General features: G+C 47.5%; 1 protein-coding gene and 1 long non-coding RNA gene across 2 annotated transcripts; one reads left to right on the top strand and one right to left on the bottom strand.

Moving 5' to 3' along the window:
- The first annotated feature begins 452 nt into the window (after positions 1–452).
- Positions 453–15,522, top strand: MYD88 (MYD88 innate immune signal transduction adaptor). Its single transcript, XM_065830673.2, is given in 9 exon segments — positions 453–877; positions 6,169–6,300; positions 9,084–9,264; positions 10,267–10,358; positions 12,304–12,408; positions 12,411–12,481; positions 12,484–12,552; positions 12,555–12,611; positions 12,613–15,522. Coding segments are annotated over 9 exon segments (1,113 nt in total). The 5' UTR covers positions 453–516; the 3' UTR covers positions 12,658–15,522.
- Positions 9,203–26,175, bottom strand: LOC139827306 (uncharacterized). Its single transcript, XR_011737803.1, has 3 exons — positions 26,086–26,175; positions 24,054–24,250; positions 9,203–10,303 (listed from the first exon to the last, which is right to left on the bottom strand). It is a non-coding gene; the product is annotated as an uncharacterized lncRNA (long non-coding RNA).
- Positions 26,176–26,385: the final 210 nt, after the last annotated feature.

The following is a 26,385-nucleotide window of genomic DNA, read 5'->3' as shown; positions in this document are numbered from 1 at the left end:
CACCACTGCCCTGGGCAGCCTGTTCCAATGCCCGACAACCCTTTCTATGAAGAATTTTTTCCTAATGTCCAATCTAAACGTCCTCTGGTGCAACCTGAGGCCATTTCCTCTCATCCTATCACTTATTACTTGGGAGAAGAGACCAACCCCCTCCATGCTCCAAGCTCCTTTCAGGCAGTTCAGAGATCAGAAGGTCTCCCCTCAGCTCCTGTTCTCCAGCTGAACCCCCCAGGTCCCTCAGCTGCTCCTCAGAATAATAATAATCCCTCCGTTTGCTGTACGAGGGGCTGCGCAGCGATGTAGCCCTCACGGGGTGATTTGGGGTGAAACGGATGAAAACAGCTTTAGAACAGCGCTGTTACGGGCGGTGAAACCGCTCCCCGGGCAGGGGCAGGGGCAGGGGCAGGGGCAGGGGCAGGGGGGGCAGGGACAGGGACAGGGGCAGGGCCCGGCGGGGCGGGCGGGGCGAGGCGGGAAGCGAAAGCGCCGCGGAGAAGGGAAGTTGCGAGTGCGGCCATGGCCGCAGCGCCAGATCGCGGCCCGGCCACCAAGCCCGGCCCCGGCCCCGGCCCCGTCCGGTCGCTGCCCGACCTGCACTCCGTGCCCATGGTAGCGCTGAACTACGGCGTGCGGCGCCGCCTCGGCCTCTACCTCAACCCGCGGGCGGCGGCGGCCGCCGACTGGACGGCGCTGGCGGAGGCGCTGGACTGCGAGTACCTGGAGATCCGGCGGCTGGAGGGGCGGCCCGACCCCACGGCCGCGCTGCTGGAGGAATGGCAGGGCCGCTGCCCCGGCGGGGCCACCGTCGGCCGCCTGCTCGACCTCCTGAAGAGCCTGGGCCGCGACGACGTTCTCCTGGACCTGGCGGACAGCGTGGGTGAGGCGGGGGGACCCGACCCTGCCCTCGGGGCGGCCCCGGCGGAGCGCGGTGCTTCCGTGGTGCCTGGAGGGGCTTGATGTCCTGAGGGGATGGTGGTTGTGGTTTGACTTGGTTTGGTTTGCTTTGCTTTGCTTTGCTTTGCTTTGTTTTGCTTTTCGGGGAGGTGATGTTAAGATAAAACTCCCACACAAGCAGAAAAGCGCTTCCCAGACTGTGGAGTGACCCCCTCGGGGTTTTCAGAGCAGCTTCACAGCTCCCAGGAGAGGAGGGAGAAGGTCCTGGGGTCAGTTTTGGACCCTTCTCTTGTAAGGAAAGCCCTCGAGGTGCTGGAGCGAGTTGAGAGAAGGGAATGGAGCTGGGGAAGGGGCTGGAGCACAAGTGTGATGGGAGTGGCTGAGGGATCTGGGGGTTCAGCTGGAGAACAGGAGCTGAGGGGAGACCTTCTGATCTCTGAACTGCCTGAAAGGAACTTGGAGCATGGAGGGGGTTGGTCTCTTCTCCCAAGGAACAAGTGATAGGATGAGAGGAAATGGCCTCAGGTTGCACCAGGGGAGGTTCAGATTGGATATTAGGAAAAAATTAGGAAAAATTTCTTCCTGGAAAGGGTTGTCAGGCATTGGAACAGGCTGCCCAGGGCAGTGGTGGAGTCACCATCCCTGGAGGGGTGTAAAAGATGCATAGACAAGGTTCTTAAGGACATGGTTTAGTACCAGAATTAGCTTATGGTTGGACTCGATCCTGAGGGTCTCTTCCAACTGGAATTATTCTCTTCCATGATTCTGTGCTATGCTGTATTTCTGCTGTTATCTCTGCAAAGTTATCTGAAAACTCTGATAATAAAGTTTCTGCTTTTCAAAGGATGCTTTGGGCCAGGTCAGCCGGGAGGCAGCTTACACAGACAAGCGCCAGTGTGAACATGATGATGCGTGAGTCTAAGAAGAGATGAGGGATGATGGAAGGGAAAAAGAATATCCTTGCAAACTGAAAAAGAATTGCAATAGAGTCAGCAAGAAGCAGTGAATATGGTGGTCCTGGTGCTGTTCCGATAACTCGTTCTTTACAGATTCTTTGCATTCTTCATGATGGCAGAAATTCAAAGGGAGGCGAGGGAAAAACTGTCGGCAGAAGGGGAAATTCACTGCTAAAGGATTTCCAAGGCCAGAGACTCCGCTGAAGTCCTGTGTTGTATAATAATTTACTGCATTAGTGATGAAGAAATGGTAAATCTTATTTCCTGTTACAGACATAAATGAGGATGTAGAAATTCGTCTATGTAGCCTGGCCAAGAAGCGATGGAGGACATTCCCATACTCTTGTGATTCTTCCTACTCAAGAACACCCTCAGAAAGACTCGTTTTTGGGAAAGACAAAACCAAAAATCAGTGTGTGCTTTGTGATCTGCCCATCAGAGGTTCAGAACAAATAGCAGAAGCTTCCAGCTGGGTGAGGGAGCTTCACAAAAACATTGGCCAACACCTGGGCTTCTTCTGGCCCTGAATTGGGGAGCTGGACCACTGGAAGGAAAGGTGGTGGATGGTCTTTGTCAGAACCTGAAGAGACAGTAGCAGCAAAAGTGGGAGGAACCGGAGCTTCAGCAAAGTCACAAGCTTAGCACAGCGGTGGATCATGCTGATAAGAGGACATGGATAAATTCTTGGAAGAAAAACTCACCGAGGGCTATTTGAGACACAAATATTGCCTCTGACTCAGGAAATTCCTTAACTGCAAGTCATCCAAAAGATACAATATAAAAATAGATTGTAGATTATACCTAAAAGATAGATTATTTTAAGAAAATATCACTGTATTCTTATTTCATACTCCTGTTCTCCCCTGGATATGTGTTTTTGGCTACTCTTGTGGGCAGGATGCTCGGGTAGATGGAACCTCAGTTCCTCTTTTACGAATTTTGGTGAGGATTGCAGCTGTGAGCTGTTCCTGGCACACCGAGCTCTCGCAGAAGTCGGAGATATTTACCCTGTAAGAGGAAAGGAAACGAGTGGTTGCATGTGCTCTTACGTGCGGCGTTGCCTGATGCCAAGGGCATCTTTGTTTGCACCGTTAGGATTCGTGCAGTGGGACTGAGCTCAGAAAACATTGGTACTGAGGTTTCTGTGCTTTCGTTCTAGGAGGTGCAGGTCTGGGGCAGGATTCGGCTGCCAACACGAAGGCAGCTCAAGTCATTTGAAAGGCCTCAGGATGTCCCACACGGCCTCTGCCTCGTGATGGACACAGGTTGTCCGTAGGTCCGGTGTCACACCTGCCTATAGCAGATGTCTCGGACACTCGGGGAACCTCTTGGTGACACCTTATGCCCTTGTCAGCCAAACTCTTTTGAGCATCTCCATTAAACACAACTCGTTGGTGCTGTGCAGCTTGAAAGGACGTGTTTGGTTTGTGATTTCTACTGCAGAATGGGTTCCCTGTCTTCTCATTGTGTGCTCCATCCCTGGCTGTGCTCAGGATGCTAAAAATCGGTGTCTCCTGCGGCCTGTTCCACTTTTGGCTGCTCTGCACAGCAGGGCTGGAGTGGGCAGCTCCCCTGTTACCCTATCTGGAGGACAGATACTTGCTGGATGCAGTTTTTCCATCCCCCAGCATCTTTCTCAGCAGCTTATTTCATTGTACAACCATCTTCAAGGATGTGAAACTCTTCACTTCAGTACGTTTGTGCTACTCTTTCCAGCTGAAACTCGATTTTTGTTTCCTCCTGCCCTGTATAAAAGTGCTTCTTTCCTGCTTGGCAGTTACTGGGTCTGTTTTTTCTCTGATCTCATCGTGCTAATCATTTTGCACTTGAGGTTTCATGTTTTTAACCTTTCTTTCCAATCCCTCAGGCTCTTATTTGACCACTGGAGGAGTGTAAAGCCTGCACTGTTTGATGCTGGGCGGAATGGGATAACTCAGCTTGGAGGAGTTTCTTGCTACTTTATGTTGGTTTGCATCCTTTTTCCTGTACAGCCAGGCACTGTTTCCACCTGGGGACTAATCTGTGCCAAATATTGAATGTCTTTCATCCTTTCAGGTTCACTGGACCATTCAGGTACTTTTGATGCAATAGGACCCCAGTTTGCCCTTGTAATAAAACCACGAGGCTCCAGTGTTTTGTTTTCAAAGCTTTGCCCAGCTCTCAGGTTTATCCCATAGGGATAAGTGGGGTCTGAGATTAGTGTGATGCCATCAAAACTCTGCGTGTGGGCTTGATTAGATGAATCGGGAGAACTCTTTGTTAATGAGTGTTGTGTGTCAGCCATGACAATGTGGTGATGAGCCCTGGTCTAGAAAAACTCAGGTTGGGCCAGAATAGGTGCCACTTCCACAGCTGGGGGAAGCAAGAAGAGAAGATGTGGAACAAAACCACTTAAACATTCCTGTGCTGAGCGCTGATATTAGTATGTCTTTAAATAATTGCCTGTTCTTGCCTATTCAGCAATATTTTGGATGCCAGTCCTGGCTGCCTAGGGGACCTCGGCACTTGTAAGACCGTGCCTGCGTGTCAGTCCTTCCCATGGAACTTCTCAACCCCTTGGCCAATTCAAAGCAGTTTTGATGGTGATCTCAAAGACACTGATTGACCTGACACGCGACGTGCGCAGCTCGTGGAAACAGGCAGCTGGTGGAGAGATGGGACGGTGCTTTAGTGAGGAAAGGCCTGAGATCTGAACCTTCTGGCTGGTGAAGGATTATTCCGGATGGTAAAGGCTGATTCTTCTCTCTGAAGGGCTGGGGAGGAGAGAGGCAGATCGGGGATGCCTCAGCCTCAGGAAAAGCTTTGATCAGATCTGACACTTCAGTAGATTGGGGGTAATCCAGTCACGAGATGCAAAACTATGAGCCAGAAGCAGAGGATGGGGCTTCACCCACCTCCTGCGCATCAGCAGATCCTTTTGCTGCTGCTGCTACCAGGGATCTCTGTAGCGGTGCCAGCCCAACCCTCTGAGTGATCAGTGCTCTTCTGATTGCAACCTGGCTTTTGTTATTTCGATCTTAAGTAAAGGAGAAAGCTCTAGGGAGTTTCATCTTCTTAATTCCTGGTTTCAAATCTCCTTTTAATTTCAAGTTCTTCTCTAGCTGCGTATTGCAGAGTGGCAGAGGCTGCAGGGTTTCTGGTCACTTCTCCAAAGACTTTACATTTAGATTTATCTCTTTTTTTTTAAATCTCTTTATAATACACAGAATCACAGAATGTCGGGGTTGGAAGGGACCTCAAAAGCTCATCCAGTGCAATCCCTCCGCTGGAGCAGGAACACCCAGAAAGGTGTCCAGGCGGGTTTGAATGTCTGCAGAGAAGGAGACTCCACAACCTCCCTGGGCAGCCTGGGCCAGTGTTCTGTTACCCTCACTGAGAAGAAGTTCCTTCTCAGATTTTATTGGAACCTCCTGTGTTCCAGTTTGAACCCATTACCCCTTGCCCTATCATTGGTTGTCACCGAGAAGAGCCTGGCTCCATCCTCCTGACACTCACCCTTTATATATCTGTAAACATTAATGAGGTCACCCCTCAGTCTCCTCTTCTCCAAGCTCCAGAGCCCCAGCTCCCTCACATGGGAGGTGCTCCACTCCCTTCAGCATCTTTGTTGCCCTGATAGATCTGTATCCATCACTGTCCTGTTTGGGAAGTTCACAGCAGCGAACGTGACAGGATTGCCTTTCAGTTATCTCGGACGGGATTTATACACCTGCTCTACCTGAGCCAAGGGCCATCTCCACTAGTTGTTGCATAATACAAAGCCCAGTTTCAGGGACTCAATACAATTTTACATGGTCTGTAGTGAGTATTACGTACTCATCTTCATCGGCAGTTATGACGAAGGCTGGGGTATGAATCAGCTTGTGTGTGTCTGCATTTACTAGTCAAAGACAATATGAAGAGTTCTAATTAAGAATTCCCCCTCTCCCCCCAGTTATTTGATGATTTTAAATACTCCAAAATGCATAACAATGAGAGCAGACAGAGTTGAGAGCTGTTGCACACATGATGCTTTTTAAAGTGTCTGGGATATACTAGAACTAAGGATAATAGGAGGAGGTTGGTTTAAAATGAATGAAAGTAGGTACTTCTTTACACAGCAAGAGCGAGCTTCAGAAATTAATTGTTAGAGAAGGTGGTGGAGGCAGCATCAAGAGGTTCAAACATGGGTGAGATAAATTCTAGGTACCAAAAAAGCAGACAGGGGGTTTCCCACTAATATCACTGATCTGTGAAATAGCTGTTCCTGTTTTAAAGAACTCAGCAGTCTAAAACCACCATCACAGGAGCTTCTCATTTTGGGGGTGTGTTTTTGCAGAGGAGGACTGTCGGAAGTACTTGCAGAGGAATCAGGAGCAGGCCGACCAGCCCCTTCAGGTGCCAGCGGTAGACAGCAGCGTGCCGAAGACGTCGGAGCTGATGGGCATCACCACCAAGGATGATCCGTACGGTACGTGCCTGATACCTTGTGACAGAATTGCCTTCATCTGTAGTAGATCCCCATAAGAAGTGCAGAAAACCTGTTTGCTTTCGTTATTCCCCATGACTTTTCATAGCCTCAGCCAGAATGCTTTAGGTGGTCGTCATCAGGCATTATCATTTTTCCTGTTAACAGAATCACAGAGTGGTTGGTGTTGGAAGGGACCTCTGGAGATATCCAGACCAACCCACCTGCTAAAGCAGGGTCACCAGAGCAGATCACACAGGAAGGTGTCCAGGTGGGTTTGAATGTCTGCAGAGAAGGAGACTCCACAACCTCTCTGGGCAGCCTGGGCCAGGCTCTGGCACCTCAAAGTCAAGAAGTTTCTCCTCATATTCAGATGAAACCTCCTGTGTTTCAGTCTGTGCCTGTTGCCCCTCATCCTGTCACTGGGCACCACTGAACAGAGTCTGGTCCATCCTCTTGACACTCACCCTTGAGATATTTATAAACATTGATAAGATCCCCTCTCAGCTTCTCTTCTCCAGGCTGAACAGCCCCAGCTCTCTCAGTCTCTCCTCATCAGAAAGATGCTCCAGACCCCTCAGCATCTTTGTAGCCTCCACTGGTTCCCTCCAGTAATTCCTTGTCCTTCTTAAACTGGGGAGCCCAGAACTGGACACAGAACTCCAGATGTGGCCTCACCAGGCAGAGTATTGGGGGAGGAACAACCTCCCTCAACCTGCTGATCACACTTTTCTTAATTCCTTAGGGCAGAGAGGAGAAGCAACCCTGGGAAATGCTGTACCTAGGCATGGGCTGGCACAGAGGCCACAGGACACGTGTAGGAGGAAACTTCCCAGAAATGGGTCCCTTAGCACAGCCGGGCACAGAGCAGCAGCTGCTGAAAGCTCAGCGGGTCGGAGTTGACTTCAGCAGGGGTAACCAGCTTGAAAAAAAAAAAGGAAGCCGGGTTTGAAGCGGGGCTGGGTGTGAAGTTGGGGGAGAGGGAAGTTTCTGCATGTGTGTGTGTGCGTGTGTGTGTGTGTGTGTGTGTGTGTGTGTGCTTACTGGGCTGTGTGTGCAGCTGTGTGCTGAGGCAGTGAACATCCTGCTCTTCCTGGATGAGGCCACGTCTGTGTCTGGTTCTGGGCTCCCCAGTTTAAGGACAAGGAATTACTGGAGGGAGTCCAGCGGAGGCTACAAAGATGCTGAGGGGTCTGGAGCACCTTTCTTATGAGGAGAGACTGAGAGAGCCGGGGCTGTTCAGCCTGGAGAAGAGAAGCTGAGAGGGGATCTCATCAGTGTTTATAAATATTGGAAGGATGGGTATCAAGAGGATGGACCAGACTCTGTTCAGTGGTGCCCAATGACAGGATGAGGGGCAATGGGCACAAACTGAAGCACAGGAGATTCCATCTGAACACGAGGAGAAACTTCTTTCCTTTGAGGTGCCAGAGCCTGGCCCAGGCTGCCCAGAGAGGTTGTGGAGTCTCCTTCTCTGCAGACATTCAAACCCGCCTGGACACCTTCCTGTGTGATCTGCTCTGGTGACCCTGCTTTAGCAGGTGGGTTGGACTGGATGGTGTCCAGAGGTCCCTTCCAACCCCAACCAGCGTGTGATTCTGTGACAGACAGAGCAGCAGCTGAGGCTGAATAGAGATGTGTCCCCTCACCTCTTAGAGATGCTCCCCTGGCTAGCCCGACTTTGGATGGCCACCTTTGCTGTATGTGGGGACATCATTAACCCTCCCCAAATGTTCGTAGACCAATTTGCTGCTGTTTGTACATGGCAGCTTTGCCTGATGTGATGCCCAAGTTAGCACTGTGCCCCTGAAGCAGAACCCTCAGCTCGATTGACCTGGCACCCAGTTGCCCTTCTGCTTGACTGGATGCTTCTTGGGCTGAATCTGCCTGCTGGGTTGATACTTTTCTCAGCAGCTTTTAGAGCCTGACCTATTTTTTCACTGCGGTAGGTTTGAGCTGGCATCAAAACTTGAAAATATGTTGTGACATTGATACTGTGAAAAAATAGCACAGTGGGAAACTATCCAGCAGTATTAAGGCACTTAATTATGAGAAACATAGCTCTTAAAGGATAGCACTTTAATATTTCATTAAATGCTAAATAAACAAGAGCTGGTGGCCATTAATATCTTTGGAAAACAGGGCCATTTACTTAGGATATGACTTCAGGTACCCAAGCTTGACATCTTAGTCGTAAAAATCAGAGTTTCCAAATTTCAAGGCCTACCTCATAGCTCAGTAGATGAGGGATGTCAGGACCTTGCTGGGTGAAGGGCCTGCAGGAAGGTTTTGGTTGGGAAGTTTGAATCTCTGTGACCTGAGCTAGAGAACTAGAACCAAAGCCACAAGGATATTTTAGATGCCTAACTCCCAGTGAAATCCCGGAGTCGTGTCCTCTTGGGTACTTTGCTCCCTCCGGCTCTTCCCAAAATCTTCCTCTTCCACCATCTCTGTGGCTGGATGTTATTCCCTCTGCAGACTTTGCATGTCTGCATCTCAGCTGCCCTTCACTGCCAGGAAATGTGGGTTAATGTGAACAACCCGGACTGTGAAACAAAGTGATCAGGGCACAGACATGTTACCTCCTGTCAGCCCTGTTGTGGGCAGGAGTCGGGGCTGAAGGGGACCTGGGTTGGTAAAACGTTAAATTTCCTTCACAAATTGGGTGAGAGCTCGTCTGTTAAAGCTCCTGTTTCTGAGTCCAAGTCTGTGGGAGCTCGTCAAAGTTCACTGCAGGAATTACCTTCATTTGTAGTAGATGACAGCTACATTGTGAATGGTTTCAGGGAGCGGAACAGAGATGTTTGATGCCTTCATCTGCTACTGTCAGAAAGACCTTCAGTTTGTCCAGGAGATGATCAGGGAGCTGGAACAAACGGAGTTCAAACTGAAGCTCTGTGTATTTGATCGGGATGTCTTGCCGGGAACGTGTGTGTGGTCCATCACCGGAGAACTTATAGAAAGGAGGTAAGTGAACCGTGGTTGTCGGGGACATTACGTTACCATTACATCTGCAGTGTGGTGCAGTAAAAATCTGCAAGGATATCTTTCTGGGGTTTGTTTTACACCCTTGGCTCCAGAAGGAAGACTTGAGCATCCCTAAAGATGTTGCTTCTTAGTGTTCACAAGGAAGATGCCACTACGGTGACGCTGCTTACGCTTGATGCCTTTTCTCTGGGCTGGAATATCCTGCAGCCGTATCCATGGAGGTGATACAGACATGAATATTGCTCCAGGGTGTGTCGGCTGCACCCCACGGTGTGGACTTTGAGGGGGCAACACTGGGGTTTGGCTCTGCCTTCAAGGATCCTTCAGACCTGTGCGGAACTTCGACATGGTGGGAGCTTTGGGATGTGAAAGCAACCCCACAGATTGGGAGTGAAAAATCCCGAGGCAGGTGTTTGGGTTTTAAACATCAACCTTTCAGAGGAGGTAACGTGGTATTAACAGAGACCCTCACAAGGCCCCACAGGCTGTTGTGTGGCGTAGCCTTCCGGAAAGAGCCCCACGTGTAGTTTACAACCAGGCACCTCAAATGTAAGCAACTAATTGGAGAATAAAGCTCAAATTTATGAAATCAGTGGATTCACAGTAATATGAGCACAATAAAGCTCTATCCAGTTCATTCTAATATTAAAAAAGTAGCAGTTATGCACAGTCAATAAAGGCAGCATGCAAGCAGGTAGTTAAGATGGCATAGTTAGTAATATATAGGGGCTCAAAGATCGCACAGACAATCTGGACTTAGTGCGATATCTTCATTTTTAGTATATAAGTGTGTACATGCCATCAAGTTTTTGTGTAACATCACCGTCATTCAGCAGTCCGTGCTCTGTAGTTACTTCCTGCTGGAATGCAGCCGGGTTCATTTCTCCACCGCAGCAATCCAGAGGAATTCATAATTCTGCCAGCGAGAATGAGAAGTAGCTCTCTTGGCATTTTATTTTCCCGCAACTGCTTTATCTTCAGGTGCCGGAGGATGGTGGTCGTGGTTTCAGATGATTACCTGGAAAGCGATGAATGTGATTTTCAGACCAAATTTGCTCTTAGCCTTTCCCCAGGTAAGATCTCACAAATATCCCATTTAAAATTTCATACCAACGTTATAATTTTTCTTATAGTAACATCTCCAGCTGAGATCAGTGCTGTACTACTGGGCACTGCACAAATGCAGAATGAGGGGTAGTCGCAGATGTGTTTAAAGATCAGATAAATACAGGTGGAAAATAGATAACTGATAGTTACAGAACCAGTGACTCAGTCTCAGATCTGTGTTCTCACCACTGACCGACGTTTCACGTGTGTGAACGCCCACCCAGGCACAGGGTTTGCCCTGGGTGTAATGCCCCTCGCTAAGCAGAGATTTATCGCTATTAGAAGCAGCCTTTAAAACTAACGGTGGCTGTTAATGCGTTTCATATGATGGCTGTTAATCCACCGAACACCCCTAGCATGTTGCATCAACCCCCAGTCATCAAGATTTGTAGCAAAGTCCTTTTAGTTCTTCAGTAGTATTTTGATGGCATCGTATCTTTCATTAGAACAACAGGAAAAGCAATGCCATTTTGCAGTCGTAGAATTGTAGAATCATTTTGGTTGCAAGAGACCCTCAAGATCATTGAGTCCAACTATTAACCCAACACTGGCAATAAACCATGTCCCTAAGAACCTCATCTACATGTGTTTTAAACCCTTCCAGGGATGGTGACTGCACCACTACCCTGGACAGCCTGTTCCAATACCTGACAACCCTTTAATGCCCAACAACCCTTTAAATGACGCAAACTCCACCAGTAAAAACGTGTGTAAGTGCAGGCTTACAGAAATCACAGAGGGACTTGTTTGCATGGGGTAACTAACACACGGAAGGGTTTGGTGGCAAGTTCTGGGAACTCCACAGATTACTGAAGCATCTGCTGCAGTTACACAGTCTTGGTTTCTTGCCTCATCCAGGTCTCGGTGTTATCACTTGTGCTGGGCAGCGTAGTGTAGCTGGTAGTGGGTGTCCCTATGCAGAATTACAAGGAGCGAGGTTCCTTTTTAGCAGAGCTGCTCCTTCAGGCAGCAGCAATCCCAGGAAGAGCTGTCTGATATTGTTCATGCCTCAAAAAAAGCAGGTTAGCAGAGCGATTCCCCCTTGCAATCGACGGGTGCTGTCTGCAGCCTGAACAAATCAGGGTGGGACGAAAAAGAATTGGAGACAACCCACCAGAGCCAACCAGCCAGAAGCAGCATCGTCTCTGTTTTGTCTCTTCCACCTGGAGGTGGTTGGGACTGTTTGTTCCACAAGAAACTGTGCTTTGTTCTTTTATGGCTGCAGTTCATTAGGTGTTTATCACTCGCAGAATCACAGAGTGGTTGGGGTTGTAAGGAACCTCTGGAGATCATCCAGTCCAACCCACCTGCTCAAGCAGGGTCACCAGAGCAGATCACACCGGAAGGTGTCCAGGTGGGTTTGAATGTCTCCAGAGAAGGAGACTCCACAACCTCTCTGGGCAACCTGGTCCAGGCTCTGGCACCTCACAGGAAAGAAGTTTCTCCTCATACTCAGATGGAACCTCCTGTGTTTCAGTCTGTGCCCACTGTTCCTCATCCTGTCATTGGGCACCACTGAACAGAGTCTGGTCCATCCTCTTGACACCCACCCTGAGATATTTATAAACATTGATGAGATCCCCTCTCAACTTCTCTTCTCCAGGCTGAACAGACCCAGCTCTCTCAGCCTGTGCCCATGAGAAAAACGCTCCAGACCCCTCAGCATCTTCGCAGCTCTCCACTGGTTCTCTCCAGTAACTCCCATCAGAGCATGTGCAAGATGGGGCCCTGCTATGTATTTAAGTGAATTGTTTTTAGCAGAGGACTTGCAATACGCAAATGTGCTCTCCAGGGTGAAAGCCAGTTGCGTTATCAGGATCAAATGTGGATCTGGTGATGTGTTTGAGAAAATGGCCAGAGGATCTGCGGGTGGCTCTGTGTAACCCTCTGCCTGTGTGTTGTGTCTTCCAGGTGCTCGTTCCAAACGGCTGATTCCCGTCAAATACAAAAGCATGAAGAACGAGTTTCCAAGTATCTTACGGTTCATTACAATTTGTGATTACAGCAATCCTTGCACCAAAAAATGGTTCTGGACGAGACTGGCAAAATCCCTCATGCTGCCGTGATGCGAAGTCGTGAGAGCTCAACGACGTTTTTGTCACCTGTCCTTGCTGTGCCTTCGGATCGTGGTGTCAATCACACAGGGTCTTCTACCACTTCAGAACCTGGATCCTCGCAGTCGGTGTTTGGAGACTGCGACTGGGAGCAAAGAATTTTCTTCTAGCACTTTTTTATAACTCGGAAGGGGAAATAAAGCAACTTTGAGGGGTGTTTGTGCTTGAGTCAGCGAGCAACAGCATCCAGCGTTTTGTGTAGTAAGCACCTTCACTGAAAATACAGAAAATATACATTTAAAGACTGAGTGCCTAATACAAGAAGGCTCCGTTGTAAGCATTTAATAAGACCGCAAACGGAGGTTTCAGACAGTTTCCTGCTTTGTGAACAGCCAGTGCCATGGGAATGATGGATTTTGGCAGCCTGTGTGGGGGGACCATGTCCCCTGCCATGCTCTTGTTCCTTCGCTCCTCGTTTTGCAAAAAGCAGACGCATATTTTAATTGTTAAAGCGCTGCAAAAAATTATATATACTTCTATTCTTAGTAATATATGCAAAATTAGAACAATTATCTGTGTAATTATAACTAATGCAGAACTGCTGAGTGTGGTTTATCTTCTGTGGATGTTTTGCTCCACGTTATATCACAATATTCCTGTCCCGCGTTCATTTATAGGGCGAATCCCTTGTCACTGCCATTTCCTGAGGCAATCTCAGATTTGCTATAAGTGATTCTCTTTGGCTTGTTGAAAGCAAGAAGGGCAAGGAAAGACACACTCTTGTACCATGTCAGTCATGTCTGTGTTCAGGTCACATCTGATTAAGTGACTGTATACCAGTATTTTGTAGCCCCAGATCTTATTAAATTTTTACAATAAAGCCTTCCTTTGGTAGAAATTCAGTCCTAAAATAAGTATTTTCAGTAAAAGTCCTTACCACACAAAGTGTGCGTTACTGTTGCTCATTGACTTGCCCAGAAACAGTTGTGCACCTAATTGGGTCCAGATCTTAAATTATTTTAAGAGCCTTCCAAAACACATCAGCTTTGGGGATGCCTCCAAGGTACAAGGAGAAATATTGAATAAAGAGTGTATTAAATTGTCAGTTGGGCTGTTTAAAATGTAAAGGCTAATGTTACATTAATAGGAAAGCATGTATTTTAATTAACCACCACAATAATTACTGTATTTCTGTGACTAAAGCTAGGAGCAACATCAATACTTGTTAGACTCGGCCTTGAATCCTGCAGAGCAACCAGTGGGTCTCATCAGTGCTCAGGGGAGGGAGGCAAGAGTTCAGCCCAAAGTAGCGTTTTAAAGCGACCCATTGGTGTATTAAATAGATTTTTCAGTAAATATTTCCTTTCTACATTGGAAAGAGAAGAATCTCGCTTATGTAGCTGCATTTGCTTGACCTCTGCTGCTTTGCTCATTACTTCAGCCACTGCCTCAAGTTGATTTTACAGCTTATTGTTTTACTAGTTTATATTTTTAAGGTTGCATCTGCGTGTAGTTTTTTTTGGGTTTGTTTTATGATTTCTTTTAAAGTGTTACCAGGGCTGATGTGCAGACAGAAACGTGTGCTCTGCCTTTCCCTCGCCCATCCTGTCAACAAATGGTCCCTTACTTTGGGGTGCTGCAAAATCACATCCCCGCACGGCTGCTGGTTCCTCCTGGCTGGGGACACCTGAACACAGAGAATATTCTTCCACCTCATTTAGCTTGTGGGACCATTTTTGGACAGGCCCATGAATGTTTTTCAGTCCCTCTTACAAAAACAACAGCTGCCACCGTGCCAAGGTGACGTTTGTCTTGCTTGAACAAGTGAGAAGTCCGTGGGTATGGGAGGAGAAAAGTGAAGCTGATGAGGGGTTTCTAAATCATGTTCTGTTGCCCTCAGGCCTCTCCTGCAGAAGCAGAGACAGCTGCTCGCCTCGGGGTTTCTCCATAATCGTTAAATGTTAATTACACAAGAGTTTCTGCAGGCTGCATGATCCCCAGGCGCTCCTGGGACTCGATGAATTCTCATACTCTATAAACATTAATTATGAGTCATTACTGGCAGGACCAAACCATATTCCTCTCGGTTGGCGAGCGGGGAGGACTTCGGAGCGCGGTGGCGGTGCTGACGCTAGAGGGAGGTCCTGCCCTGGAGAACTGGGTCTTTCTCCTATCTGAGGAGCTAATCCCAAAAATAGCGAGAATTTTGGCAGATTGAACCTCACGTGGCACCTTCTGCACGAGTCCTGATGGGCGGTTTGGGACTCGAGATGTTGTAAATAATAACAGCAGTAAAAATTAAGAATGCTTGTAATAGGTGATCGGTGAACGGTCAAAGCGCCGCCGCTGCAAGGGAAGGCAAAACCAATTAGAAATCTCCTGAATTCCAGTAGATAAATGCGATATTCCAAAAAATTGTGAAAGATGTCAGAGCTTTGGCTGATCTCGGTATCGCTCGCTGTGCCCTGGCCCTGTGCCCGGCTCGGATGCCGGGCGGCTGTTACAGTTGTTGGGCTGTTGCTTTATTGCAAGCGGTTATAATTGTCTTGGAGGCTAAAAGAATTATATTGGGGTAAAATGAGGTAACAGCCCTAAACCATAAAACACGTGCTTTAAATATGTTTGCTATGAAATAAAACAGAGTTTGTGCACTTCTGACATTTTTATCTGTCTTGTCACGGTAACTTGGCAAAGTGTGACATCTATGAGTGATATAAAACCTAGTTACTGTAAAGATGTTTCAGTGGCACTTGTGGTTCTCCCCTCTTTCACACTCGGTGGAAGGTCAACGTTTTGAACACCTTTAAAAAAGGGACTAACAAAATTGTGATGTTTGATTTTCTTTTTGCCATTTTGTTTCTTTCCCTCACTGAAATTCCAGTTGAATCTGTTAGTACCAAATCATTTATTTTTATATATATATATGGATATATTTATACTACTTTCCCGATACAAATCTTTGGAAAAGCATATGTGTTTTCTGAAAATAGCCAATGATTCTGTGTTTTCTCTTCCTCAAAAACCAAACTTTTGCTGCTTGTGAAAACATTTTAAAATAAAGAATTAAAATTCCGCAGGCTGAATCTCCTTCTTGAGCATCGGACAATAAATAGTAGGTCTCAAAGGGAAGAGTTGGTGAGAAGTGATATGGGGTAGTTATTTGTTTTCTTGTTTTGCCCAAACCTCGGGAGGTTTTTGGTCACACCTGGAAGAGGGAAAGGTAGAGTTGTGTCACGTCGGGAGGAAAATTATCAAGGAATTGCATTTCAGCCACACGTGGTTCCTCTCCAGGTCTCATTTTATGCTTTGTGGTCTGTGTTGCCATCCTGGCTTTGCTCCAACAGGCTGGAGGGGCCAAGGGGACGGTGCCAGCGCCGCTGCTGCCGGGGGATTCTGGGCAGGGGGCTCTGACTCCGCGTCCTGCGGGGACACGTTACCGCGCAGCTTTATTTCCTTGGGCTTGGAGTCAGACCAAGACGGGGAAATAACTTCCAAACCCAGCAGTTGTCAGGCCAAGGGCGTGCAGCGGGAAAAGCCGAAGGATCACCGAATCACGGGAGCGTTGGTTGGAAGGAATTCCTGGAGGTCAAGGCCAGGCTGCGCTTCATGAGGCGAAACGTGAGCTGCTTGCAGGAAAATATATCCTGTAAAGCACATGAAGCAATATCTCTGCTATGGCTACTATGACTGAACATATGGACAGTGATACAGAAACCATCCCTGAATTCATTATTTTAGCTCGAAATCGCTGGCAAGAGCAACCTGGCGGGAGGGTCCTGCTCCCAGATGTGCTGGCGATCCCAGCGCTTTCAGGGCCGCTTTGCACCGCTCACCTGTTTGGATGTTTTTGAGCAGTTAATGATTTTTGCCTGTATTTGGCAGTAGTGGGGTCAGGGGGTGCAGCTGCCGTAGCTCTTTCTCGCTGTTATTCCTCTTATGCCAGAAGAAATACTCCCAGTCCTCTATTTCATTCCAATGCAGGAAGGTCAGTGCCATTTCCTCGTTTACCGGAGGACAGCGTTTACCTGGGGAAATTCAGTAACGGCCGCAGAATGTTCTAAGCTTGGAGGGTAAAGATGGATCAAATTCCATTCTTCATTGTGCTGACGTGAAAACAGTTGCTTTATCATGATAGAGGCACCGCTTGGTCCAAAGGGCACATTTGTGAGAAGAAAATGAGCAGAGGGAAGAAAATAATTATGTGTAAAAAAGGAGTAGGAAAATGTTGTTTGACATAATAAGGCAATAAAAAGAAACAAAAGCCAAAAAAACCACAAGGTTCACATTACTGGAAAGCGTGAGAATAGAGGTTATTGAAAAGCACCTCTGAGACCTGTGGGGTTTTACCAGCTCTGTGTGCAAATATTTCTCTAAAGGTAATTTTCTCCAGGTGCCATAGAATCACAGAATCATAGAATCATTTTGGTTGGAAGAGACTCTTAAGATCGAGTCCGACCATAACCTAAATCTAGCACTAAACCATGTCCCTAAGAACCTCATCTGTACATCTCTTGTATGTCTATATTCTTGTCATTTTTAGTTCAGCTGATCCCCACCAGGATTTTGAGATGATTTTGAACCTGACACAACTTCTTGATAAGCCCAGCCTGGAAAAGCTGTTTATTTTGTAGCAAAATCTAGTCAGGAGAATGAATATTGTTATATCCATGCTTTGCAAAGCTTTAATTAATTGAAGGTGTACTTAACTGTTAAGCTGTTTCAAAGTCTGATTTACTAACAATGCATTTTCTGTTCCTGTGGCAGAGCCCGGCTGAGCAACGCGCTTTTCCCTCCTCCCATTTTGCTGATAAAGCAACACACACAGTGGCAGAGGTTGGGCTGCCCTTGCCCACCAGATGGTGGTTTCTTTTGCCCCAGCTGGATGAGATGGTCTCCACAAAGGCACATCACGGTGCACCAGCAGTTGTGGGCTGCTGTCCAGTGTGGGATGCATCATTCCTTCAGTTCAGAGCATGAACAGTTCATCGCCATCACCAGGAGCGTGGCCAGCAGGTGAAGGGAGGTGATTCTGCCCCTCTGCTCTGCTCTGGTGAGACCCCCCCTGCAGTGCTGGTCCAGCTCTGGTTCCTCAGCACAGGACACACATGGACCTGTTGGAGAGGGGCCAGAGGAGCCACGGAAATGATCTGAGGCTGGAACAGCTCTGCTGGGAGGACAGGCTGAGAAAGTTGGGGTGTTCAGCTGGAGAAGAGAAGCTCCAGGGACACCTTATTGTGGCCTTTCAGTGCTTAAAAGGGGCCTGTAAGAAAGATGGGGACAGACTTTTTAGCAGGGCCTGTTGTGACAAGACAAAGCGTGATGGTTTTAAACTAAAGGAGGGGAGATGCAGGCTGCACATGAGGAGGAAATTTTCACTGCTGAGGGTGATGAAACACTGGCCCATGTTGCCCAGAGAGGTGTTGGATGCCCCATCCCTGTAGACATCCCAGGCCAGGCTGGACGGGGCTCTGAGCAACCTGAGCTCTTGAAGATGTCCCTGCTCATGGCAGGGGTGGCACTGGATGAGCTTTGGAGATCTCTTCCAACCCAAACTATTCTATAAATCTATGCTCCAGAGTTTCTCCTGGCTGGCAGCCAGCAGGGGATATTTGATTCCAGTTTCCCCAGTTTCTAGGCTTGCTTGGGTTGGCTTTTGGTGGGGCTGGACTGGAAGCAGGGAGCGAATGTGGTCTGCATTGGCCACGAAACACTTAACTATGTCTCTTTACAAAAAGCTGCTTGGAACTTTTTTCCTCTTCCTGTTTCACACACACCTTCCTGCTGCCCTGTTGAACTGTGCACAGCATCAGGAACCCAGGCTGAGGACACCACAGTTGCTTCATGCTGCACTTTCAAGCTTATGTCAGCAGAACTAAAGGTACGAGCTGCAAGTCCTAAAGTGCTTAACTGCTTGTGTGCCACTTTACCATCTGTAGCCTCAGAAACAAAAAATACCGTTCAGGAGGGGAAAACTGGGTAAGGGAACCTGAAGGTCCATGTCCTGCCGGAGCCATGGCAGATCCTGTGCACCACTTTACAGCAACGTTTTCAAAAGTGTCCTGGGTGACCAATCTGAAGCTACTGAATTGGTGAAGATTTGGTGTTTGATTTTTGGCAGACATTCCCAACTGAAGTATATGTGGAAATGAGATTTCAAGTGCTTTGAGCTGGGGACTAAAATGGGCATTGGCCTTAAAATGTCAGTGTCTCAGCATCTCTAAAACCTCACGTGGGTACGCAAAGAACATCATTTTTCAGTATCAGTAAAGGGCTTTGGAGACCTTTAGAAAGAAATGCAAAGAAAAGGAGCATCATGTTTTTTACTCTAAAGCTATTTAGTCTAAAAATGAGTATTCCCTGTTTTCCTAACAGTTATTCTTAGGTTTTTCGGTGACTTAACCTCTCCTGGCACTGCCTCTGGCATCTGCTCAGCCGCATTGTTTTATCGAGCATCGCAAATGGAAGCTTTTAAGATTTTCTATGTGAGCTCTCAGCAATCTCGCCTCATCAGCATGCTGCTCTCGGTGGACGGGTTTTTCTTCAGCTCCAAGACATGCATATTGATCAGTCATTTCCTTTTGTTACCTAGCATCCTGTCATCGATTTTAATTGTTCGGTATTGAAGAGGAAGCACTCAGTACAGATAGAATTGCCAACTATGAGATTTTGCTTTCCACACCTTTCGCAGTGAAGCCCTCAGGAGCTGGGGATCTCTCTCAGCCAGCATTGTGCACAAATTCAGCAGCAATTTTTATCCATTAAATCAATTTCTGATTCTTTGTGGCAGCTTTCCCTGCTGCATGATTTCACGCTTCAGTGGTTTTTTTCTGGGGTGCCATGGGTGCTTTTTCGTTTTCCAAAGGGGTGGTGGTGTAAATCCATTTAACTCACAGACATGTTGCTTGTGTCTTCTTGTTCCCCCTTCCTACTGCTGTCCTTAAGAGATGTTCATGACTTGAGATGTCTCCTCTTGTGGCTCCTCTTTGGCTCCTTGTCAGCCCCTGGGGATGCTCCTGGGCCGTTCCTTAAAGCTTTTGACACCATATCCCTCGGCATCCTCCTGGAGAAGCTGCAGATCATGGCCTGGATGGGTGTATCTGTGATGGATAAAGAACTGGGGGGATGACCTGTCCCAAAATGTTGTGGTGAACAGAGCCCAACCCAGTTGGTGGCCGCTCATGAGTGGTGTTCCCCAGGGCTCAGTACTGGGGACAGTTCTGTTTAATCTCTTTATCAATGATCTGGATGAGGGAATTGAGTGCACCCTCAGTAAGTTTGCAGATGACACCAAATGGGTGGGAGTGTTCATCTGTTGGAGGGTAGGAAGGCCATACAGGAGGATCTGGACCGGCTGGATCGTTGGGCTGAGGCCAATTGTCTGAGGTTTAACAAGGCCAAGTGCTGGGTCCTGCACTTGGGTCACAAAGCACCGCAGGCAGTGCTACAGGATTGGGAAGAGCAGCTGGAAAGTGCCTGAGGGAAGGGATCTGGGGGTGTTGATTGACAGAGGCTGAACATGAGTCAGTGTGTGTCCAGGTGGCCAAAAAGGCCACTAGTATCCTGGCTTGTACCAGGAATAGTATGGCCAGCAGGACCAGAGAAGTGATTGTGTCACTGTACTCAGCACTGGTGAGGCCCCACCTTGAATCCTGGGGTCAGTTTTGGGGCCCTCATCATAAAAAGGACATTGAAATACTGGAGAGAGTGCAGAGGAGGCAACAAAGCTGTTGAGGGGCTGGAGCACAAGTGTGATGGGAGCGGCTGAGGGACCTGGGGGGTTCATCCTGGAGAACAGGAGCTGAGGGGAGACCTTCTGATCTCTGAACTGCCTGAAAGGAGCTTGGAGCATGGAGGGGGTTGGTCTCTTCTCCCAGGTAACAAGCAGTAGGACGAGAAGAATTGGCCTCAAGTTGCACCAGGGGACATTTAAATTGGATATTGGGAAATATTTCTTCCTGGAAATGGTTGTCAGGGCATTGGAACAGGCTGCCCAGGGCAGTGGTGGAGTCACCATCCGTGGAGGGGTTTAAAAGGTGTTCAGATGAGGTTCTTAGGGACAGGGTTTAGTGCTAGAGTTAGGTTATGGTTGGACTGGATGATCCTGAGGGTCTCTTCCAACCAAAACGATTCTATGATTCCTCTGCTGCTGCTGAAGTGGAGCAGCTTCTCCAACATGAAACTGTAGCTTGGTCCTACATCTGATAGAGAGACGAATACTCCTATCCCCATGGTGCAAAATATCAAAGCTGGGAGCTGGTGCAATTCATTAACTCTTCTTCTTCTGCAAAATATCTTCTTAGACTGCTCCCATCTTTTGAAAACATTCCTGCACTCTCAGAGGGCTTTCATCACAAATATTTCCTGAAGCCTCTGTATGTAAGGACCTTGGTCCCCTCCTACTGTCTCTGATTCTTGGTCTTCCTTTACTGTAGACATACAAAAAGGATCCTATTTTTAGCAGCCAGTAGTCAATGACACAGGAATTCATGAGTAAGGAGGAAAGGATGTGAACTATCCAAATAGATTTTTTTTTCAAATGAGATCTCTTTACATTCCTATCACCATAGTAATAAGCTGTGAGTCACTGTTACACTGAACTATTAGACTATTATTGTAAACTCATGTCATTAGAATCTGCTAATGTGAACCACAAACCCTGCCTGGCTTCAGCTTAGCTGGGTTCAGGAAGATATCGGCCGTTTATAAGGATAAGAACAACATTCCCTCACAAAACTTATTCCCAGGTGGCAAGAAGTGAATGAAGTCTTATTCAACCTTATCTTTCTATTCCTAGGGTTTCTTTTCTTACTGCCTTTTAAGAGACTTCATCCTGCTTCATGGTAATGTCACAGAAGATGTTTTCTTTTATTTCTTCAAAGTTTGCCAGCTGTAAATTGGATCCAAGCACTCCCAGCTGACAGAATATCTGTGCTGTATCACCTGAGAACAGCAGATTCTCCTCCAAAATCTGCTTTTTGTGTTCAGCCCTGCCACGGTCAGCCCTCAGAAGGAGATTTAAGTATCTAGGGACACTCAGGGCTTCTCTGCTGCAACAGCAAGTGGCAAGCAGGGGATTTTCTCTGGCATTGCTAAATTTCTGTCAGGAATTATGTCCAGACTGAGTATTTTTCTAAAAGAGTTTTGTTGAATAATAAAATGTCCGAAATGGTTTTAAATGCACACACAGAGCTTCCATAATAGAACCAACAGTCCTCGGCCACCCTCCATCCACCACAAAAGAGGAGCCAGACTAGGTGGACCTGCTTGTCCATTGGGGTCTAGGTGCTCTCATCAGGCTTATTTTCCACTTTCAACAGGGAAGGGAAAAGCTCTGAAACACATTCTCAACCCTCTTGTCCTGCTCTGTGGCTTAGAAAATGTTTTATGATGGAGATTTACCCTCCACAGAAAAGGCCAGTGGGAAAACTTTCCTGTCCTTAGAAGCTGTGACATTCCCAGGGTGAAGAGAGGTATCGGTATGTGAAGTGTCTTTCATCAGCTTCTGTGAAGGCAAAGCAGGATGAAGAAAGCATTATTGTAAACCAGAGGAGTGCAAGAGCTGATTATTAAACTGTGGTTCAGGTATGAGGTAATCAAGATCTTGTTATAATAATTATCTCTTAAACCTAGCATGGATTTTATACAAGATTTGAAAGAGCTTAAAATCTGGGAGGTATTTTTGGTGGAGGAAGTAAGAGAACAGTGCAGCGTTTCTCTCGAGAAGCAGCGGGGATGGGATAAGAAGCGTGTTTGCAAAGCAAAAAGTGGTTTCAGGAAACACACAGGGAGAACCAGAATTCACCTGTTAAAACCAGGCCTTTCGCTACTTGACTTCAAAGTGACCTCAAAGGCAAATTTAAAATGAGTTTGCACACCGGCACTCAATGACGGGGCGGAGACATGTGGTAGTACGCAGGCTGACTTAGGAAAACCTGCCCGTGTGGTTTAGACTGGCATATTGCTTGTGTTTTGAAAACAATTATTAAAAAGTTGCGCCAGTTGGAGGGTTTTAAATCACCACTTCTTCCTCCGTTGCTTGGTCCTTGCCTTATTTCTCGAAAGCCAAAACAAAGCTCCAAGGAGAAATGCCCAGAGATCAAGTGCAGTTTACTTTGTTAAATAATCAGCTGCCGTTTGACAGAGTAAGGTCCCTTCAATCCACCTGGAGGTGTTTCCATGAAGAAAGAACAGCGGGCAAATTTTGTAGTGAAACAAGGTCAGGCACCCTGCTTGCTGACACACACTTGCCCTACTCTGAACGCAATAAAACCGGCATTGTTGGGCTTCCCCTCACTCCAGCAAACCGTGCCCGTACCAAGCAGTTCAATAAGCACATTAACTGCTGTTGTGTGCAAGAATCGTGGCAGGCAACGCACAGTCATTTACAAACAGCGGTTTATGATGCCTTAAAAAGCCTTTAACTAGAAACGCAGCAACAAATACCGTGGCCCCAAGCACGGCTGAGCTGTGACAAGTGCTTCTACGTGGCTGCTCTGAAAGAGCAACTTATACTGGAACAAGAAGAAAATTATATATCCGGGAGTCCACGTGAACAGTAAGATGAAATCTCAATAAATTTAGACTAGTTTTCTACAACCCAAGTATAAACAAGGTTAGTTTATATTTATGCTTGTGATGATAAAATACATTAACCATCAAGGATCCTTTATAGGTATAAAGCTGGTAATGTCTGTGCGCAGAGTATTAGAATCCTCAGTTCAGGAAAGAGACTGAAGTGCTGGAGCAGGTCCAGAGAAGAGCAACAAGACTGGGGAAGGGACTTGAACACAAGACCCATGGAGAGAGGCTGAGGGAGCTGAGCTTGTTTAGTCTGGACAAGAGGAGGCTTAGAGGTGACCCCATCACTCTCTAGAACGACCTGAAGGGAAGTTCTAGCCAGGTGGGGATTGGGCTCTTCTCCCAGGCAGTCAGCAACAGGACAAGGGGGCATGGGCTTCAACTCTGCCAGGGGAAACTGAGGCTGGAGATTAGAAAGCAATTCTTTGCAGAGAGAGTGGTCAGGCATTGGAATGGCTGCCCAGGAAGGTGCTGGACTCACCGGCCCTGGAGGTTTTTAAACTGAGACTGGACATGGCACTTAGTGCCATGATCTGGTCAGTGGACTGGAGTTGGACCAAGGGTTGGACTTGGTGGTCTCTGAGGTCTTTTCCAACCCAGTTGATTCTGTGATTCTGTAATCACTAACCTATGCATTAAACATCGGTTTTATGAGAGCAAATGTTAACATGAATGGAAAAAAAAACCACAACCAAACAAAAAACCAGACAAAGAGCTGGATAGTGCCAGTAAGTTTCATTGAAACAATAAGTATTTGGCCCACAAAGGCAGGAAACCATGTGCCTTATGAGCAGGAGAGCATTTTGTGCGAATGTGTGCCTTGTGTGCCTTTTGTGCAAAGGCTCCTGGGTAACAAGAGCCCTGGGGACATGGGTGAAATGCAAGTGTCAGAAAAAAGCCTTGACCACGCAGCAGGATCCGTGGGAGGAGGGCACTGCCTGTTCTCATCACCCTGGAGTTTTACTGGAAGTCAAAATATATGGGAAAGCCCAGCTCTGAGAGCTTTTTCTTGGACTGCAGCCATCCTACCTGAAAGGCGTCTGGAGTTCTTCCACTTCTCAGCCTCCCCTAAAGCCTGGTCCAGAGCAGAAGTGGATACACCAGGAAACTGCTTTTCCACTTCAGATTTCTGCTGAAATTTCTTGTTATTACAACAAAGCACTTGATTCAGTAGCACCACTTCATGGGCTCTTTCATAAAGGCCTCGGCCCTGAAGAGCTGACGACCTACACGAGACAGACAAAGTAACACAAATCAGGAAAAGTAAGATGAGCAGAATATCAGTGATGAAACAGGAGAAGGTGCTGCTTGGAGACCTGAAGTGGACTAAGGATTAAAGGTTTTAGTGGAAGCCAGCTCCATTTTTTCATCCCGCTGAATGACTGAATGCAACAGCAACACCTGGCTCTTGAGGGACCCGAAAAGCTAAATTCGTTTAAAAACCAAACCAATATTTGTGGGACCCGGATTCTATGTGAATGAGAGATTTTGATTTAAAAACATGGAAAAGCGTTTTCCACTGCAGAGCTGGGAAACTGAAATAGAACATTCATCTGTGTATGCTCATGTGGCCACTGGCAGTCTTGTCAGTGCACATTTTAGATTTTAATTTAAATCAAAGTCTGGGCTAATTCTTAAAGAACAAGGCTCATTGTGGGCCTAACCCTGCCCCATTGATCTAAATCAATAGGAGTTTTAGCATTGCCTTCAGGGGGAGGATTTTCAGCCCAAAATAAGCGAATTAAAAATATGGTTCTGACTTTAAAAACACTCTGGTAAAATTAGGCATGTATAAGTCTCTTTGTGTTGTTGCCTGGCTCAGATCCATTTTTAACATGCTGTTAGCTATCAGAAATACGACACTGGCCACCCGAGTGCATGCTCTGGGGTAAAACCTGTTTTTAATTGCTACACAAACCCCTTTTATAGCATGGTTAAAAGATCACAGAGGCAGTAATTAAAGCATATTTAGCAAACATTAAAAATCGCTGAGCAGGGGAATGTTTAACATACACAAGTAGAAAAAACAAACAGCTTTTCAGTTGGAAGCTCTGCCTTGTGGATAGAGACCATTGCAGTTGAGAGCCTGCACAGCAGCAAGATGGCACCGTGGGCCTCTGTACATCCAAACAAAGGGGAGAAGGAAGGAGTCAGTGTCCAGCATTAGGTAGAACAAGTGAAAACAGTGTCAGCCCATGTATTTGGCAGAGTACAGTGGCCTTCTACAAAGCCTGGTTCATCAGAGGCATCTCAGGAATTTGTCCTAATAAGCTAAAAATATGTACAACTGATGTTCTGTGACTTGCAGTAGTGCCTGACATCAAGCTACAGGAAGAACAGTGACCAGCAAAGAAGAATGGAACTTGATACGGGAATTCTCCATCAGCTCTGATGGTGACTATGACACCTGATAGCGAGGGATGTGCCTTTTTATCTGGTCTATGTCAGAAAAAAAATAGATTCCTGAACTGCGAGCACTTTAAGTCTATAGACAGCAGCCTTAGTGGGCTCACTGTAGCACTTAGCCTCAAATTTCTCGCTCTTTTAATTTTGTTTCCCTACAGACTACCAGAAATACTTCTGAATGCCCCCAGATGCACACAGCTCCAGCTATGACTTGTGGGTCATGAAACATAGGATTAGGGTGTTAAAACCTATACCCGTGAATGCTGGAATTGCAGCGTGAAGTCAGCAGAAGCATCTGCCAGCCGGGAAACTGGAGAATCACTCATCTTTGGAGGTGGCGAGGAGACAACCAGACCTCCTGATCCCTCCATACCCATCGTAACCCCGGTGCTTATTTTTAAACATGGAATGCGGATCCCCGAAGTGCCTGGGCCGGGTTCCACACCTGCTCCCTGAAGGGGAAGAGGAGCCGGGGGTCATTGGCTTGGGTTTTGCGATCAAAATGTCCTTCCCAGACCAAACCCAGGCCAGGCCGCACCATCACTTTCTGTCCTTCTGTTGGTTGGTTCCAATGTGTTCGGCACACCGGGGAGACACCACAGGCCATGTTTAGGAGGGGGGCTGCTGGCACGCTGCTCCCAGGGCCTGCTCCCACCTGCCAGGCTCGGAATCCCCTCACGACAGCCGCAGGCCCAGGCCCGGCCGGCCCTTCCCGCCGCTCCAGCTCCGACCAACGGCCTCGTAGGCGAAGGGACCCTGGAGAAGGACAAAATGTGATTGACAGCCTCTCCGCCAATGGGAGCTGCGCGTTAGGCGGTTGGTAGCCAATCGCAGCCCGCGGTGGCTCTTAAAACCGGCAGCCCCTCCCGCCGCTTTCCTGAGGGAGGGGAAGATGCGGGTGGCCGCCATCTTGTGTGTGGCATCCCCGCCCTTCCTTTTCATCCCCTTACAGACT

The sequence above is a fragment of the Patagioenas fasciata genome, chromosome 2 (genome assembly GCF_037038585.1).
Source record: "Patagioenas fasciata isolate bPatFas1 chromosome 2, bPatFas1.hap1, whole genome shotgun sequence".
NCBI classification, from domain to species: Eukaryota; Metazoa; Chordata; class Aves; order Columbiformes; family Columbidae; genus Patagioenas; species Patagioenas fasciata.
Note: the sequence above shows the minus strand (reverse complement) of the source record. Positions and strands in the feature narration are given on the sequence as shown.